The 18,195-nt window shown below is 31.4% G+C and overlaps 3 protein-coding genes across 6 annotated transcripts; 2 read left to right on the top strand and 1 right to left on the bottom strand.

Moving 5' to 3' along the window:
- Positions 1–1,050: 1,050 nt before the first annotated feature.
- LOC103488389 (SKP1-like protein 1B) lies at positions 1,051–3,056 on the top strand. Its single transcript, XM_008447101.3, has 2 exons — positions 1,051–1,479; positions 2,732–3,056. Exons 1-2 carry the CDS (start codon positions 1,180–1,182, stop codon positions 2,903–2,905), a joined length of 474 nt encoding a protein of 157 aa, XP_008445323.1. The 5' UTR covers positions 1,051–1,179; the 3' UTR covers positions 2,906–3,056.
- Positions 3,057–3,586: 530 nt separating this feature from the next.
- On the bottom strand, positions 3,587–10,279 carry LOC103488391 (UTP--glucose-1-phosphate uridylyltransferase-like). 4 transcript variants are annotated; one of them, XM_008447103.3, is made up of 20 exons: positions 9,458–10,278; positions 9,279–9,379; positions 9,093–9,183; positions 8,000–8,060; positions 7,829–7,906; positions 7,698–7,748; positions 7,542–7,588; positions 6,507–6,576; positions 6,272–6,329; positions 6,139–6,185; positions 6,011–6,073; positions 5,412–5,441; positions 5,213–5,250; positions 5,066–5,138; positions 4,931–4,987; positions 4,767–4,850; positions 4,576–4,674; positions 4,393–4,497; positions 4,077–4,148; positions 3,587–3,990 (listed from the first exon to the last, which is right to left on the bottom strand). In XM_008447103.3, the coding sequence occupies exons 1-20, from the start codon at positions 10,108–10,110 to the stop codon at positions 3,958–3,960; spliced, it is 1,911 nt and encodes a 636-aa protein (XP_008445325.1). In that variant the 5' UTR covers positions 10,111–10,278; the 3' UTR covers positions 3,587–3,957. The 4 variants fall into 4 exon arrangements, 2 of the variants coding, with proteins under 2 accessions (XP_008445325.1, XP_008445324.1); XM_008447102.3 differs by having other exon boundaries at positions 7,542–7,594; positions 9,458–10,277; XR_007819460.1 differs by lacking the exons at positions 3,587–3,990; positions 4,077–4,148; positions 4,393–4,497; positions 4,576–4,674 and having other exon boundaries at positions 4,831–4,850; positions 5,213–5,276; positions 7,542–7,594.
- A 1,911-nt stretch (positions 10,280–12,190) lies between these two features.
- On the top strand, positions 12,191–15,064 carry LOC103488392 (UPF0496 protein At1g20180-like). The gene is made up of 3 exons (XM_008447104.3): positions 12,191–12,306; positions 13,376–13,952; positions 14,464–15,064. Exons 1-3 carry the CDS (start codon positions 12,252–12,254, stop codon positions 14,966–14,968), a joined length of 1,137 nt encoding a protein of 378 aa, XP_008445326.1. The 5' UTR covers positions 12,191–12,251; the 3' UTR covers positions 14,969–15,064.
- Positions 15,065–18,195: the final 3,131 nt, after the last annotated feature.

The raw sequence follows: 18,195 nt of genomic DNA, 5'->3' as shown, positions 1-18,195 counted from the left end.
TTAATTTTGAAATTACAATAGTTGGATGGTTATGTAAACTTTTAAGAATTTTAAATTTTACAGATATACCAAATGCAAAGGTGAAATTTTAAAATCACGCACATTCACTAATTTAATTAATTAAAAATTTTAAATTGTAAGATTACAATATAATCAGATTTTCTCTTTGTTTAAAAAATATTCATTTACTTACAAGTTGTTGCAATATTACTTTTAAACTTTCATAAAAAGATTCAAAATAATCGTTAGAACATAAAACCTAAAATTTTAAATAAAAATTCAAACTTAGAATAACTACATGACGACTACATATAATAATGTTAAAGATCTAAATTTCCTTTATAGATCACTATTACACCAAAAGAAGTTAACATACATAAATGAAGGCTAAATTATAATAAATATCATTAAATTTTTCGTTTTGTTTTAAAAAATACATATATACTCTCAAAAGTTACAATATCATCTCCAATTTTCATAAACATTTTAGAACTATAATTGAAGTATAAAAGTTTCTAGAATTTTGAAGAAAATTGAGATTTAGAACCATGTAGTAACGATCTAAAATAATGTGGTGATTCAAATTTGCATTCCATTTTATCTATGGTATGTTTTTGTATCTCAATTTTAGTCTAAATTCTAAATTATTTCTAATCTAAAGATAAAACGCCTATGAAAATTTAAAGCTAATATTGTAACTATTAGAATTACGGAATCATTTTTTAGTGACGTTTGTAAAAATAGCAAATTTAATAAAGCCCATGTTACTACCTTTCGTGAATCGTAAAAATAGCAAATTTAAAAATATAGCCCTATGAAATATTTAATTACGTGTCATAAAAGATGTGTTGTAGATTGTTTTTTTTTTTATTATTATTATTTGATGCAAATTCTTTTTTTTTTTCTAACAAATAACAAAGTTGAATGATTTCTTTTATATATAATTTTTTAAAAAAACAAACAATCTATCGTTTAAAAAAATAATAACAATATTTAATTATTAAAGGGAAAAAAAAAAGAAAAAAAAGAAAATTGGGTAATCGGTGGAGTTTGATCTTAAAAGCCATTTTTTTTGTGGTCAGTTTCATACATATTTGGTTTCTCTCTTTCTCAAATCGCAAAACGCTTCTCTCTCTCTCTCTCTGTATTCAAACCTCACCGAATCCCAAACACCCCACCATGTCTTCTGGCCGGAAAATCACCTTGAAGAGCTCCGACGGCGAGATCTTCGAGGTCGATGAAGCGGTCGCCTTGGAGTCACAAACGATCAAGCACATGATCGAAGACGACTGCGCCGATAGTGGAATCCCCCTTCCTAATGTTACCAGCAAGATCTTGTCCAAGGTTATCGAGTACTGCAAGAAGCATGTGGAGTCCCCTAAGCCTGAGGATCGTACTGGCTCCGTCGACGATGACCTCAAGACTTGGGACAGCGAATTCGTCAAAGTCGACCAGGCCACCTTATTCGATCTCATTCTGGTTTGTTCATTCTACTTTTTTTGAGTTCTTTCACTTTTTTTTCTTTGTGGGTTTGTCATTTTTGCTTCTCTCTATCTTTGCCGTCTCTTTGATTGCGTATGTATTCGATTGTTTGGTTAAATTTGGGGGTCTAGGGTTTCGGTGCTTCTTAAGATTGGGGTTAGGGTTTTTGGTGCTTACTCTATGTTTGCATAAACCGTTTTCTGTTTTGGTCTGATGCCTGAATGAGATATCACAGATTATTAAATGAGATACTGCAGACTTACTGAAACGTGAATGCTTCCTCCAGTTTTGTTGTCGAATTGGAGTCGATAGAGGAGCTCGTTTGTTGATTTAGATTTTCTCATTGGGAAGCCTTGATACAAGGCGTTTGGCCGCAATCTTCTTTAGAAATTTGGTAGTATCCCCGTTTAGTTTAAATATTCTTAGACTACCAGCAAAATAACCACACGGATGTTCCGTTTATGCCCATTATTCTTCTTGTATAACATGTTTCTTTTTTGAAAAGGCTTCACTGGATGGAGTCCATTGCTATTGTAGTTATCATCAAGTAGAACATGTTTAATTCAATCCTTTTAAGTTTAGGGTGGACGTGGAAGGAATATTTATTTAGTTTAGTTGAGGTAATTCGATGTCAATTGATTATTTGTGGATGGGATATGGGTGAACCGTTGTTTTCTTTATACCCATTGAACCTGACCTGTTTGCCATGTTCGGGTTATAATGAGTTTATTTCTACTTTTGATCCATCCTTATTAGACTTTAATGAAATTGCAAGTCTATTTGCACATTTGAGTTTCTGTATCTTTATCCTGCAGTTCTTTCTTTTCTAAATCTTGTTGGTCATCTCATGTTATTCATTCTCTTGTGTGTGTGTTTTCGGTTATAGTTCATCTAAAATTTATTGGTTCATCATTATTTTAAACTGCCATTTATTGACAGACGAGTAACCAAGAAGTTCCCTTTTGTACTAGCATCATCTTGAATCCTCCTAAACCCCATAGTATAATTTTACTAATCCGCTTGTTACATATGTTATGAGCGGACATGGGTGAAGATGGTATACCTATTTATTAAGAATTTTGCTTGAAATAGTTTCCCTCCCATTTGAAACTCCCCAAAGTAAAACCATCATTCATTATTCTCATCTGAAAAAGTAGAACCATCATTGTTGGTTACTGTTTAGATCTCTGTTCATGTTTCTCAAATTGACGTGTGATAAAGATAAACAATCTTGAGAATCTTTTTGCAGGCTGCAAACTATCTCAACATCAAAAGCTTGCTTGATTTGACTTGTCAGACGGTGGCTGACATGATCAAAGGAAAGACTCCAGAGGAGATCAGGAAGACATTTAACATCAAGAATGACTTTACACCCGAGGAAGAGGAAGAGGTTCGTAGGGAGAACCAATGGGCATTTGAATAAAAAAAGAGTAAAAGGGATGGAATCACTTATATGTTGTTAACTTTTCTCTTGCGCATGGTGATATTTGATGCTTGTGTTATCTGTTGTGTTAAACTCTTGTGATGTTCGTTGGGTGTTAACTATATATTCTACAATGTTATCTTTCATCCAACTTACCTGATTTCGGCTTCAACATTTTTATTAATATCGTAGCTTGCCTGCTATTATGAATGGATATAGTTAAATCTTAAGGGTCAAGCAAAGAGAGGAGTTTTGACGAGATGTAATAATTGTAACAAGTTAATAGGTCGTTTTGAAGTTTGGACATCCATTCAAATGGATGACACTTTCACTATCAAAACAGGTTTGAACATAACTTTGATTGGTTCATTCACATTATATGCATTAGTTTGGAGAAATAGGGGTGAGATGTGAGTAGCTAATAAATTTAAGGTAAGATGCATAGTAGCTTTGGAATTCAAAAGAACATTAAAATAGTTGAATGAAAGAGATGATTGTGAAACCTCCAGCTATGTGGAAACAAATTACCAATATTTTCACATCTTAGCAAGGAAATGAAATGGAACATCATAAGGGGAGAGAAATGCCTCCAGTTGACTGAACATCACATAAATTTGAATGACCAAAACTTCCTAACATTGAAATTGTGGATATCCTCCCAATCAGAACTTATTACTCAAGGAAACAAAAACGTTATATTTAATCTATATAACGATCTGAGCAACTTACTGAATGATGAAACAAGTCGATATCCCTTTTATAATGAGCCATCTCTTATGTGACAACAAGCATAAATCGGGTCGAGGCTAAATTATTGCACTCATGAAGTTACAAAGAGGCATGGCTAGGCTAATGTGTTTTGAATTTTTTTGGTTTAGCACTAATGAAAGAATACGTTCGCTGCTCTGCCACGACTTCCTATATCCAATTCTTGAAAATGAAATGAGAGATTGAAGAAAATTCTGGGAGAAGGGAAGAGCTCCAAAACTCAGTTTGTATATGAGGAAAGAACATTGTTCTGGTAAAGCTTCATGCTTTGACAAGATATGATCTCATTGTTTAATATCTGCGGGATCGTTAATCTCCTGGATGAAAACCAAAGGGCATTCCATATTTAGATTCAAAACAATGAATGTTGATGAAGATTGAGAACTTTCATGCTTTTACTTACCTGATTCTCAAGCACTGCACCATCTGGGATTTCCAACTTCACCCCAGGTTTTGCGACAATACTAACTTTCCCCTTCAGAAGCAAACACATCATGAAGCTAAGTAATGTTACCAAGAGAAGAGAAACTAATCTTTATGATGATGGGTAATGGATGGTAGAATAGGTTGAATCTTTAGATCATACATATACGTAGAAATTCCATTCTGGTTATATGTACAAGTCCATTTTACATAGTTGTCTCCCCAAGAGGGAGCATGACAAAATAAAGGAGACGTCAATGAAGGTATAGCATATATAGATGGAATGTCTACAATACCTTGAGAGTGACACCCAATCCAAACCAGACGTCTCCTCTTACTGTCAAGCTATCCAGCTCAACAATGCTGGGGATTGACTTGAATCGATTTTGGAAATCATTAATCTGGGAAAGAAGGAATAAGCACAAGTAGAATTATATTTAATCACAAATACGTGTACTAGCGGAATTTACAAATATTACCTTTTCAAATTCAGGACCTAAGTCAATTGATGGATTTACAGGACTAGCTCTAGCTGCATTTCGAACTACTAAGCCTTTATTAGATGTGTATAGGTCTGACTGCAATAATGTAAAAGAAACATTAGTTTCACCAGATGTGGTTTTCTTGACTCATTCATTATTACACCGTAAGCTCACATTTACACACTTACTTGTAAAAGAAGTAAATCCGAAGTTGAACTCAGTTGTAGTGAACGAGAATGTGGGACATTAATACCAACAGCTCGATCAAACACCTGTCGAAAAAGTTCAAAGTATGGGATGAAAAGAATATTCACTTATATGACACAGAATAAAGTCTACAATTTAAACAAACCTTAATCATTGAACCTACTGCAGTATTTTGCCTGAGCATTTGATCGCTGCTTCCGACCTGATGAGACAAGTAACTTCATTAGTATCTTTTATAAGGATTAAAAATATAAAGGTATCTTTGTAAATTGCCTTTGACCTCTGAAAATGAGTTCCCAATCTTTAGTGTATTTGTATCCACTAGTCTCTTAACGGCAGTCAAATTCAGCCACCTGAACGATATAGCACAAAACTGATATGAAGTCCATATGGAGGGAAAAAAAACGTAAAGAAAGATCGTACTCACAAGTTTCTTGTATCAGAAAATTTGTATTTGTCCATTGGCTTGAGTTGATCAACATAAAGAGAAACTTCAAACAATTAGATAGAGAATTATCCATTACACAAACAAGCTAACTAACACCATCACAAAAACATAAATCTAAAAAAAAGGATGAGTAATTCAACAAAATATTTCAAAAGAAAATATAATGACGATCACTTACCTGACTTGAATCTAAAGCAATATCCGCAAGCTGCATTAAGAAACAATGTGCATCAAACCCAATGTCAAGAACCAAAAACACACTAGTTTTAAGGACTAAACTTTAGAAACACAGGTCTACAACCTATACAACAAATCCTGTTCAAGTAAGGTCATTAGCTTCAAGAACTAAATAATAACAATGTCACAACTATTTTCGTCTTTATATAGGTAAGAAAAAAACTATATAAAAATACAATTAACAAATGAACAGCCATAGGGCAAGGGCCCAAAAGGATTACAAGCACCTTCTAGTTGCAAAGGATCCTAGTACGACATAATTACAAAAGAATTTCTGGTGTCGACAACGCCACCCAGAGGTTGTGAGTCGTAAACTACCACAAAGAATTCAGTCAAGGCCAGTTTATCCTCGAAGATCCGAGGGCAAGTCTAGCCACTAGCACAACAATTTAATATCCAAGTTTCAAACTCACATCAGTACTTCATCTCTCATATGTACATAAATACAAGAATGTGCAATAACAATGCGAAAAGTCAAAACAGGAATGGAACTCCCACAGATACCGGTGAAAGATTGAAATGTTTCATGACAATACTAACCTGACACCTCTCTGGAGTTGAATTAGAGCTGCTACTTGATTCCAATGCAGCTGTAGGTGTTACCTGTAAGAATGAAAGGTATAAGAGTTGAACTCGAGAAGTAAGTACAGAGAAACATAGTTGCATACCTCCATGCAAAATTCGATCTTATTGTGGATCAAATAATTTAAGATTTCTAAATCATTCAGTCAAGAAAATCATAATTCAAAGAAAAAAGCATTGCATTATGATTAAGAAAGATCAGATCACAACAAAGGATACGTGGGTCAATAACAGCGGCCACACTATCTGAGCCAACAACGAGAGCAAACTCCTTACCCTGGAAAATGAGTCAGAAAATATTAGATTGATGTTGGAATCTCTTTCTTGCAAGTTAACTCTTCTTCCCTATTCCTCCAGCTTTCCAAACGTTTATATATAATATATGTATGTTCTCACCCATCTCTCATAATATAATATATTGTAAGTTCGCTAACATTAAGCATAGAAATCCCACCTTTGATAATAGTACATCGAGAGTTCCACCAGTCAGTAAGGAGAGCAGCGGGCCATGATCAGAAGTGTACCTGCACATGAAATAAAAAGAGGTGAACTCGAATTCTTGACAGATCAAATAGTCACAGAACTAACATGAAGTTTCGCCATTTTGCCTGTCCAAAAGTAAATCATTACATGAGGCCGTTGGTGTACGGTATTATTTACAAAATATGTAAGAATATAATTGACAGAAGAAATCTGCATTCATTTGCATAAAAGGTAAGAAAATTTTGTGCCTTTTATGATCAATGTGAGGTCTTGTTTTTAGTGAGCTACCGTGGAAACTGGAGATGGCATCAAGGGTGTAAATTTAAGAAAAATTGGTTCTAAAGCATGAGAATTCGAGGGTGGTGTAAATTTAAGAAAAACTAGTTCCTAAAGCATGGGAGTTAACACAAGACAAGTGGGAAATAACTCAAAACAGTGTCTATACCACAGTTTAATTGAACGAGCCCAATATCAAGAGCCCACATGGCCACACCCTTATTATGTTTCCTTCTCTTGTACCTACTTTCCCTTAATGGAAAGCTGTAATGCAGAAAAATATGCTGCTTGAAAAATAGAGAATATGCAAATTCTCTAAATTATTAAGAGAGAGCAGGTGTACAGCATATTGAAGATTGGTTTTCAGAAGAAGATCGTTGTTCAGAAGAGAAGCATACGCAGGGATGGAAGAAGATTATTGGTCGAACCATGAGTTCAATAAGACAACTTACATAAATTACACAAAAATCATCGTCTCATACAAGAAATAACTACTGGTTTGCCTATCATCAAGTTGGTTTCTCTCTTTTTTCCTGATGAAGTTTACTCCAAAGCTGAGAGGTATAAAAACAGTACGAAAAAATGTGCTCTGAAGTGTAAGTATCATTGATAAGTTATACTTCCATTTCTTATTCTTAGAAAGAGGAAAAACGTTGCAATAACTTTAACAAACTCTAGTATCTTATCTAACAAAAAATTAATAAGACTTCTATCAATGAGTACAACTTACAAATCATCATGTTCCTGTGGTTTTTGAGATAAATCCTGCTGCAACGTCTGTTCCTGATAAATAAACAGAATTTTAAGCACAAGCTCAAATGAGGCTTTATTGGACTTACATTCATATATAACATAAAGCTGAGATATAAGCTCTAGATTCGTAAACCTGAATTAAAGAATGAACATCAACTCTAGACTTCTTATACTGTTCCACCGCCTACAGATTATAAATAACAATCAGAACACAGAAGGTGTATCCAAGTGAAGATAATTATAAGGTATAGGATCAGATTTCACCTTCAATGTCTCATCATGTGTTTCGACAGAATTCAAGAGAATCAATGGAACTTTGCATCCATACTTTGCATTTAGTAACTGAAGAATTAGAATGGTAGCTGCAATTAGTTGTAAGTAGATACAATGAGAATCACTGACTAAGTTATCAACAGGAAAAATTAAGAAACTGACCTCAATTTGCTCAACAAATAAGTCAAGGGGAGTTGAATCACCACAAACTTTGAGAGCAGATCTGCATAATATATCATTTGCCAGGCCTAGTGTTAACTTTCCAACGTTGAGATGATGAAAGAAAACATAAGGCAGACATAATTTGAGGTTCAAGAATAGCAAAGAAACCTACTCATCCTTCAAAATTTGACATCAAGAAGGCCTAGTGCTCATGGGAAGCATCATAAAAATTGAAAATTAAAAAGAACAAGAAGAGCTGGTAGAAATATCGATGGAGAAATATTAGGATGTTATACAGAAAAAAGATGTTACAGCATTCTTAATCCCAGAGTTCAATTTAAAGGAGAAAAACAAAAGTGTGATTCATAAATTTTATCCACCTTGCAATTTAACCAAAATTTATTGATGGCATATCATCCATTACCAAATTAGAAGGTACAAAATAAAGATAATTTGAAAGAGAGGAAAAGAAAGAGTACCCTTGCATAGAGTTGCAGACAAGCAGAATATATTTACCAAAGTTCAAATTTCTATTGTCCACTACTTTTAGGGGGTGTTCGGGAAGCTAGAATGTAATCCAGATTAATGAGAATAAGAGGAATGTTGAAATGTGTGTCGAATTGAGTGCGGAACCAAAATAAAATTGTAAAAAGTGAAAACAATGAAAAACAGAGTGTAAGTGAAAACTTCCAGAAGAAAATGAATTTAATATTACAATTCGGATTCAAAATGCTCCATCCAAACATGGATTTTGGATTACATTACAAAGCATTCCAATCTATTCCAATCTATTAGGGGTGTCCAAACTCCCCCTTAATTGTTTAAAACATGCAAGTTCAAGTCTTGGCATTCTATATAAAGGAGTTATTTCATAACAACTATTATATACTACAACCACTAAATCACGAGAACTGGGATTAAGCCATTGAATGAACAATGCAATCATAGATTCATAGTGGGTTTCATCTCTGTAAAACATACAGAATAACTACAAAAGCTAAGATATACATTCTTCAAATTCATCACAAAAACCTACAAACTTTAAGATGTCCTCTGTACTGTATTTAGTTTGGGAAATAAGAATGATCCTTACTTGGACCCATTAAAACCCATAGCTGTGCCCAAAGCTCCATTGAACTTCAAAACAACGAGCTTGTCCAAAAGATTTTTAGTATCTGCTATGTCTACAACATCAAGTAATATAGAACTATTAGACGTTAAATTTATTTCCATGATGTAATTTTTTTTCCTTAACGGAGAAGCAGAAGCAACAGTGTACCATCTGGCAGAGGCGCTAGACTTTCATAGGGAACAAGAAGCACTTCTTTCTTCAAAAAATCATCGATTTTCATCTGCTCCTCTTTGCGATTCAATTCCTCTCTTACAAATGACGAACAAAAATCTCAATTTCATGAATAAACAACTAAAAAAGAGTTTTAAAACAACTGAAAATGGTACCTTGGTTGAGCCTTGGGAAGTTCCTCTTCGACAGCAACTGCTTTAGCAGAAGACAATCGCTTCTGTTCGTAAAGGAAGGTCTTCGTTATCAAGTTACAGAATAAATAGATAAATTGAACAGATTCACTGGCCGGAATAGGATAAGCAATCTTCTTATAGATCTCCAATGGCATGTTTGAGTTCACAAGACCCACAATCGGAATCTGCAATCTGTCTGCCTCCAAAATCACTGATGATTTTCTATCCGTATCAATAACCACCAAACAATCGGGCGGTTGAGTTGGTCCAAAAACGAGCTTCTTACGCCTCGACCTGAACTTCTTAGGACTTCCACTATTAGTGAGAATTCCACTCATCTTCCAAAGTGCGTTGTCACTAGGCCTGTAACACCCAATCTTCTTCGTCATTTCTTCAATGATCTCATCGAAAAGCCAATTGGTATTAACGAACATGAAACGACCTTTCAGGCGGACCAATGAGCCAATGAAGTTCAAGGCATTGCGCATGCAAATTAGGGTTTTATCGGAGTCAATGACGGCCAATTGATTGCGGATCCCATAAGTATATAGCTTGAAATGGTGAGTGACAACTTTACGACCAGCATGGGCGTTGGTGCTCAATAGCTTCTGAATCAAAATGGAGTGAAGAGTCATCTTAGCTTCAGCGTGGTTCTAGAGAATATGAAAATCTCTTCTTCCTCGTTGCGTTGCCCGCTCCGACAACCTCACACCGCCGTCACCAGCTTCCCATCATCGGAATTCCGCGATAAATTGCCGCTGAAATAGCTGATTCCCAATTTCTTGTACTTTAGGGTTTAGGACAGAAACCTTAAAAAATATTTAAATAATAAGTTTTTTTTTTTAGTTTTAAATCTTTTTTTTTTATACATGAGATTTGGAACACAAATCTAATATGATCAAAATTTTAGTGATATTTAGTTTATTATTAGAGTCGATGGATTAATAATAATGGTTAGCATTTGTGGAACAAAGTAGTGTAATCTTGGTTAGTTTGTATTTGCGATGTAAATTATTTTTGTTTAGATAGAAAGTAGTGAATAATGTAAAAAAAGAAAAAGACCAATAAAAAATGACAAGTACCCTATCGATAATGGTTTGAAATTGTATTTATAAATAGTTGTACACACTGCGATTCATGTCCTAATTCTAAAGATATTGTGGATTATAATAACATCTCTACTAACTATAAGTTGGCTGGTATCAGAACAACTCCTAATGTCACAGTTTAGATTTTTCCTCATAAATTTATATGTTCAATTTTAAAATATGCTAAGAGAGTGATTGTTAAGTGAAAATATATGTCATTCGTGCATTATTTACAAAGATTACTTGGAGAATTTATTTTTTTTAAAAAAAAGTGTTTTCACCGGTAAAAGAGTTGGTGAGTGATTTATGCTAGTACTGAACGGCAATATTAATGAAAAAAAATATACTTGTTTTAGTTAAGCATCAATTCTTCAAACAAGAAGCTCGTAAATATTGGTGACTGCATTTATCTTACTAATCAAGTTAACTTCTATCCAAAGTTGATTTCAAGCATAAAGTCAAATAATTAACTCTATTTTTCTATTGCCAATTATAAGTTAACTTAATTTGACACACATCCTCTAGTTTTATGATGTATTTTACATCTAAGATCACTTGATATTTTATGATTAGGCTTGGAGTCTCCTATTTCCTTATGAGCTGTGTGGTATTTTCTTAACCTTATCAGCATTAATACTTTATTAGTATATTAACTTAAGAGTGAAGTCAAAAGCTCATAGTTACAAAACTAAAAACAAAATACTTCCTTTAAAAATGAATTTTAAAGTATAAATGATTATGAGTTGAAATGAAAACAAAAAGAAAAAAAAATTAAAAGACAACAACCTAAAAGAATTGGAAAAACAATGTTTTTCTTTTTCAATTTCCCATGATAGTCATTGCACCGTTATTACACTTACCTTTATCGAGATAACCTCACTTACAACGCTATCTCAAAATTTGATTCAAAAGTCATAATTTTAGATAAACTTTTGTTTTTGAAGTGTTTCAATCTCAAAGTCCTTAGATTAGGTCAAAATTATTGTAAATAATAATTTAACTTCATTGATCTTTCGATCATTATCTTGAAAAGAATGTCCATATAGTAAAAATTATATATAGATAACCTTTATTAGTTTTCTAAACATTTAACGTATAGTAAAAAAATTTCCAATTATTCACTTAAAAAGTTGAGAAAAATGTCGAAATCTGAATGTCAAAAAACTAAACCACCAACAAGCACATTTAATACCTTTGCATGGATGAAAATCATGAGTTATTTTTATTTAAAAGATTTCATTAATTTTGATAGGAAACAATAGAAATATAGATTCAGTATGGATGAAATGAAATTTAATTGAGAAAATGTAGAGAATAAAATAATAGAAAGAAAAGAAAAGAAAAGAAAAGAAATAGAAGAAGAAGAAGAGAAGAGGGAGTGTATTCGACGCGGAGGGTGGTGCGTGTGAGGGAGGATAACGTGTAGAGAAAGTGATGGTGGCAGCCACACCCTAAACATCCACCTGCCACGTGCCCTTCCCTTCTCCGTTTCTTATGGACTTCTCCTATCTATAATTAACAAACACATTACATTACACCAAATTAAATTAAATCAAATCAAAACCCTCTCTCTCTCTCTCTCTCTCTATATATATATATACACACACACACATATATAAGAAATTAAAGCACACATCAATTATTTTCTTCTTCCTTTGTTTCTTCTGTTATGTTATGTGTTCCCTTAGATGAAAACTTCTTCTGTGTGGACATCCCTCAGATCTGCCATCTCTAATCTTAAAGGTCAGCTAAAACCTTATATACTATCATTCATATATCTAACCTATTTTTTGAGAAACAATACTTGAAGCAGTGATTTATTCTCGATATAACAATGAACTGTTGATGTATTTTTTGTTATTTGAGTAATTTTGTTTTCATAAAATGTAAACATGGAATACAGTCTTGCATTTTTAAATTTGTAACTAAAATACGAATTTTTAATTTAAATTGAAAATTTTAAAGTAGAACAATACGTGTGGATCTCAGATAAAATTAAAAAAAGAAAATTAGTCTTTGTAATTTTATACTTGTTTATTTGTTTTCTAAAATAATTTTTGAATTACAATCCAATCAGAACCTTAAATTCTGTAAACAAATAAAACATTAGTAGGTTTTTGATATTATTAAAATATTACATTTTTTATGGAACATTTTTAAAAATAACAAAATATTAAAATTATTTAAAACAATATAGTAAAATCTATCAAATTTGTTTTTTTTTTTTTTATGAAATTCTCCATTTTAATAAGAGAAATTATAAAAATAGTACTTTTTATAAAATATTTAAATTCAAGTATTTTATAAAAATAGAATATTTTATAAAATATTTAAATTTAAATTTTATTATATCTTTAATTGATTTTGTTCTATTAATAGTTTGTCAAAAAAAAAAAAATTTAATTTTTGAAAAAACTTTTAAAATCAACCTAAATTATTTGAAATAATGCCACATTTTTTAGAAATATTTTCGGTGGTCGTCGACTGGAAAATATGCCAAAAACCTTAGATAATAAAATAATATATTTTAAACATATTGGTGAAATATAATTCACTAAAAGAAATTTAAGAAACTATATACAAATTAAAAAATGCAGTCACATTAAACATAAAATCCAATTGTATATCAATTTTGATCCAAAAAACTATTAAACGTAAAAATCAAAATTGAAAAAACAAACCTAAAAGTTTCATATGTAATTTAATTAGTGTTAGTTATATTAGATTTTGCTTGTGGGTTTTGATCTATCTTGATTTGTGTGGATATACAATATAATGTGTATTTTAATTTGATTTTATTAATTTTGGTTAGAGAGATCATCATCAAAAAAGAACAAGGCTAATGCAAATGCCTTATCCAACAAGTTAAACCTTAACGAAGAATACCAAGCAGCCTTTAGAACAAACTCTTACGTTGAATTCACAGCAACCACCAACAACACATCATCATCATCATCATCCTCATTAATGTCATGTCTTCTCCAACCAGACCAAGATATGCTTCACAACATCACCTCCAATGGTGGCCATGTCCACAACCATGACCTTTTAATTCAATATTTCCAAGCTAGCTTTGAAGCTTTCGAAACTTGCCGACTTCTTCTTCAAGCTTTGAATCAAACTAAAATCAATCACCACATTCTTGTCAATGCTACTATCAAGCTTACTGCAATGGCTTTAAGGGCGGAAGATGACGATAACGGTAATCATGGTCTTGTTTATGGGGAGGATGATCGGTTAATATCGTTGTCTTCTTTCTCTCATCTAAAAGACCCTAATTTCTCCATTCTTACTCGAATTGGGGGCCGATTTCTTGCATTGCATGAATCTCATTCCGAGTTGTTGCAGAAACTTGCAAGCAAGCGGAATGAAACTCGAAGCAAGTTGAGGTAAGTTTAAATGGTGAATTTTAATCCGGTCCTACTCAAGGAGTTTTGTTTTCTTTTTTTACCAATCTTGAATATTCAGTGATTTAAATATGTTAAAATGATGGGTTAAATTTCAAGTTTAGTCCCTAAATTTTTAAATTTCCACGTTAAATAACTACAATCTTTAATTTTTTTTTAAATTCAATAAGTTCTTAAATTTTCAATTGTGTCTAAACATCGGTAAAACATTAAAATTCGAATCTTTAAAATAATCTCAACTTTTAATTTTGATTCCAATAAGAGGTGGTTGGAATTTCAAGTTGAGGTAAACTAAAAATTCATTTTGTATCGATCTAAATAGATAAAACACTAATAGCTAATTACTATTTCAAATTTTGACAACATACAATTGTTGGAGTTAGAAGTAAAAAGAAACTACCCCATTTGCGCAACCCTACAATGTTTCAAATCTTTTGGATCAAAGTAAATATATTAAACAGCATATATTGATCATAACATATTCTTTAACCAGGTTGAAAAGATTAAGGAAGAGAGCAGCCAAAGGTTGTTTATTGATATCAAACGCGGCGGTTCTGGTGGCTCTACTACTTCTGGCTTTGCACAGTCTCGTCGGCATCGTGGCAGCGCCGGGGTTATTAATCGCTTGCTTTGTGGGCTTATTGAAGAAGAAGGTTAAGAGAGATTATAAGCTCCCTTTTACGCTGGAGACGTCTCTCCAGCAAATGGAGATTGCAGCGAGAGGGACGTATATTACGATGAATGATTTGGACACGTTGAGTCGGATGGCTGCCAGGCTCGACGTGGAGGTGGAGCATTTGAGAGCAGTGGGGGAGATGTGGATGAGAAGTAGCAGATCAGGGTGTGAGATATTGAAGGAGTTTGTTGTAGAAGATGAAGCCATTGTTGAGCAAATGAAGGAGCTTCAACAACATATATATTTGTGTTTTCATACAATAAATAGGTCTAGAAGGCTTGTTATGAATGAAATTATGGGAGATATGGATCAAAGTGGTTGATGAATTTAGGGAGATACTGTACTAATACAATACTTATCAACAATTAATTAATTTGTTTTTCAAATAGTGAGAGAGGATTTAAAGTTATTGTTTGGCTCAAGGTATGTTCAAAATAATTTTTGAAATAAACATAAATCGAATATGTTGGTGCAACTGAATCTCATCTGTGTATACATCTCTCACGGACTTGATCTAATAGACTCGTTCTCTTCTTTAGGTTATTTTAATTGTCTTGCACAAGTTATCTTTACAATGATGTGATGCTGAGTCTATCACAATATGACATCTAAATTAGTATAAAATAATGAATTTAGTAGTCTAATGCAAGAAATAAAGTTAATTAAGAGTCTTTCACATGCTATTTACTCAATTGTCTTCGTTGGAATCCTCAAGTGACTATTTTATAGATCATATTCCTCTAATTATTATTTTTTAATTACATGTAACGTCAACGATTTTGGTCACATGTAAATGTTACATTGTTTTCATTACTTGAAATTGCAAGGTTCTAGACGGTGCACAGCTCATTTTATTTTTTAGTCGATATAATGAAGATTTTTTTATATATATTTTTATTAGTTTCTTAAAGTCCTACTAGATACAAAATTCTTTTTAATTGTTGTAGCTAAACTTGAGATAATTAAAAAATATAGAATATATATCGGAAAAATATTTTTCTTCATAATTCTTGTGTGCTTCTCAATTTCCCAACAATTTAGGTATTGTTATTTAAGATTTGATGGGAAAGAGTGACAACTTGCTCCTGCCCACAATTTTAATTCATTTATGGTGAAAGAAACATAGCGAAAATAAATAAATAAATTCAATATCCATATTGTGAATTTAATACTAAAAAACTATTATATATATATATTTTTCCTCTTCTTCTTCTTCTTCTTCTTCTTCTCGAATTCCCTTAATTTATGTTCGAAACTTCAACTCTGTTTCCTCACTATTCTTTTTGTGTATAAGATTTTATTTTAATTTATGACATCAAAATTTAATATAATGTATTTTTTTAGATATCTATCATATGTAAAACCCTAAATCTGAATCCCCATATCATTGAGTATATGAAGCAGCATGATCAAAAAAAAATCCAACTTAATTTTTATGAATATTCAACTACACAATAAAAATATAAAAATCTAACTAGATAAGTTACATTTGCTAAAACTCAATTTATGTGTTAGGATATCTCTATTATATTAATTTAACATGGTTTAATGACATGTTTCCCATGTTTATTCAACTAATACTACAGTTTTTTTTTAAATTAAAAAGTTAATATTATAGTTGATAAACTAAAGTAGTGACCATTATGTGTTTAATTAGATAATTTAAATTATCGAATTAAGGTTGGGTATTTAAATTGGGGTATGATGAAAATGGGAAAATATGTATTTTCTTTTTAAATGGAAATAAAAATGTATGAAACACGTGAATAATAATAATAATAAATAATAATAATGGTCAAGATGAAGGAGTGCGAAACTTACGTGAGAGAGGCAAAAGAAGACGTATCCGCTTCCACAAAACTATATATTATTATTACCCCTAAAATAATCCTACTTTCCTTCTTCAGCAAAATAAATAAATTCTATTAATGAATTCTATTAAAGTAAATGGCCCAAATTGTTTTTTTTTTTAATTATTAAATAATTACTTTTTTTTTGGGTTAATTTCAAATATATTAAATTTTATAATGTTCAATTAAAAGGTTAGACAATGCATCATTTCATGATTTTCTCAAGCATGCCTTTTTTTTTTTTTTTTTCCTTGGGCTCATTGTAATATTTGATTTTTTCAATTTTATATTTAACAAAAATTTTAAATTTTGAAAAGAAAATAGACTTTTTCAAAAATAAAAAAATAAAAGTTTGGCACATGTTAAATATTTCAAATGTTGGAAAATTAAACACATTAAATTTTTGAATGTTTTATTGAACAAGAGATTCGAGACATCTATAAGTTATGCTAAAATATCATTTTAGTCTACATAATTAAACTATATAATTAAAATTATAAAGTAAAATAATAATACATAATTCAAGAAATCGATGGCACATACAATATTATAATAGAAGGAAATTTTAATTTACACATCAAAAGTATATTGTAATATATATATATATAGTTTATAATATATTGTTATTTAATTTCGTAATCACCATTTTTATCACAAGATTCATCGGAACTTCCACAGAAAAAGACTCACGTGACACTTGGTGATACGTGTCAGACCTCTGACAGCCACCATTTTTTCTTTTTAATTTATAATGTTTTATGAACTAATCTAGTACTTACCATTTCTATATGTTTTTCAAAAATTTTATCTTTAAGATCATGAGTTTTTTTTCTTTCTTCTCTTATCAAAGAACAAACTTTCAAGTCTTCCAAAGCAGAGAAAGGCAGACAACGTTTCAAAAAAGGTTTCTAAGCGAAAAAGTCATTGACTCGATTAATAAGTACGATGTCACGTTATAATAAAAGAAATATCGTGAAAGACTTTAGCTAGAAAAAGAATTTACGTAATTTGATAACATCGAAATGTTATTGAAAATGTCGACACGTTGGTATAAATGTAATAACATGATTTTTTTTCTTTGAAAAATTGAATAATATGGTTTTAAATACATTTGTGGTGAAGAAAAAAAGGAATCTGTATAAAAACATTATTATGTATTTATAATAAGAAGAAAGGAGATGAATGAATGTTAGTGGAGTTTATTAACCATTGGTGTCCCCTTTCTCGAGAAAAAAGGATAGAGTCATGGAAGCAAAGGAAAAGTAGCAGAAATTAAAACCAAACCACCAATGTCCTTTTCCAATTCTCCTAACCCAAATAATATTAATAAATAAATAATTGCCAAAAAAAACAATATTAAATATAGTTAACGTTATATTATTAAACTTTCAAAACTAAAAATTAAGCCATTAAATTTATCTAAATTTTAAAATCAAGAAAAATTATATCAGATGACAAATAAAATAAAAAAAAAACAGCTAATGACATCTCTTTTTAACATATTGCAAATACGACAAGTGATTAGATAGATCATAAGGTTATGAGATGGTTATCCGCTTTTAAATATGCTATTTTTGCAATTTAGAAAATAAGTGACATGTGGACCTTATTGTCATAATATTTTTTGTGCAAACATTCTTAAAATCAAACTAGTAAACTTATATGATTGTATCGATAATTTAAGTTTAAAATTCAACTT

Source organism: Cucumis melo, chromosome 3 (genome assembly GCF_025177605.1).
Source record: "Cucumis melo cultivar AY chromosome 3, USDA_Cmelo_AY_1.0, whole genome shotgun sequence".
Classification (NCBI taxonomy): domain Eukaryota; kingdom Viridiplantae; phylum Streptophyta; class Magnoliopsida; order Cucurbitales; family Cucurbitaceae; genus Cucumis; species Cucumis melo.
Note: the sequence above shows the minus strand (reverse complement) of the source record. Positions and strands in the feature narration are given on the sequence as shown.

Bases quoted from the DNA above. Each gene is read 5' to 3' on its own strand.
- LOC103488392 (XM_008447104.3), top strand. From the start codon at position 12,252: ATGAAAACTTCTTCTGTGTGGACATCCCTCAGATCTGCCATCTCTAAT. The intron at 12,307-13,375 runs GTCAGCTAAAAC...AATTTTGGTTAG, and splicing joins TGCCATCTCTAATCTTAAAG to AGAGATCATCATCAAAAAAG. The intron at 13,953-14,463 runs GTAAGTTTAAAT...TTCTTTAACCAG, and splicing joins GAAACTCGAAGCAAGTTGAG to GTTGAAAAGATTAAGGAAGA.
- LOC103488391 (XM_008447102.3), bottom strand. From the start codon at position 10,110: ATGACTCTTCACTCCATTTTGATTCAGAAGCTATTGAGCACCAACGCC. The intron at 7,907-7,999 runs GTCAGTTTCTTA...CTAATTCTTCAG, and splicing joins TATTTGTTGAGCAAATTGAG to TTACTAAATGCAAAGTATGG. The intron at 6,330-6,506 runs GTGGGATTTCTA...CTCATTTTCCAG, and splicing joins TCGATGTACTATTATCAAAG to GGTAAGGAGTTTGCTCTCGT.
- LOC103488389 (XM_008447101.3), top strand. From the start codon at position 1,180: ATGTCTTCTGGCCGGAAAATCACCTTGAAGAGCTCCGACGGCGAGATC. The intron at 1,480-2,731 runs GTTTGTTCATTC...ATCTTTTTGCAG, and splicing joins CCTTATTCGATCTCATTCTG to GCTGCAAACTATCTCAACAT.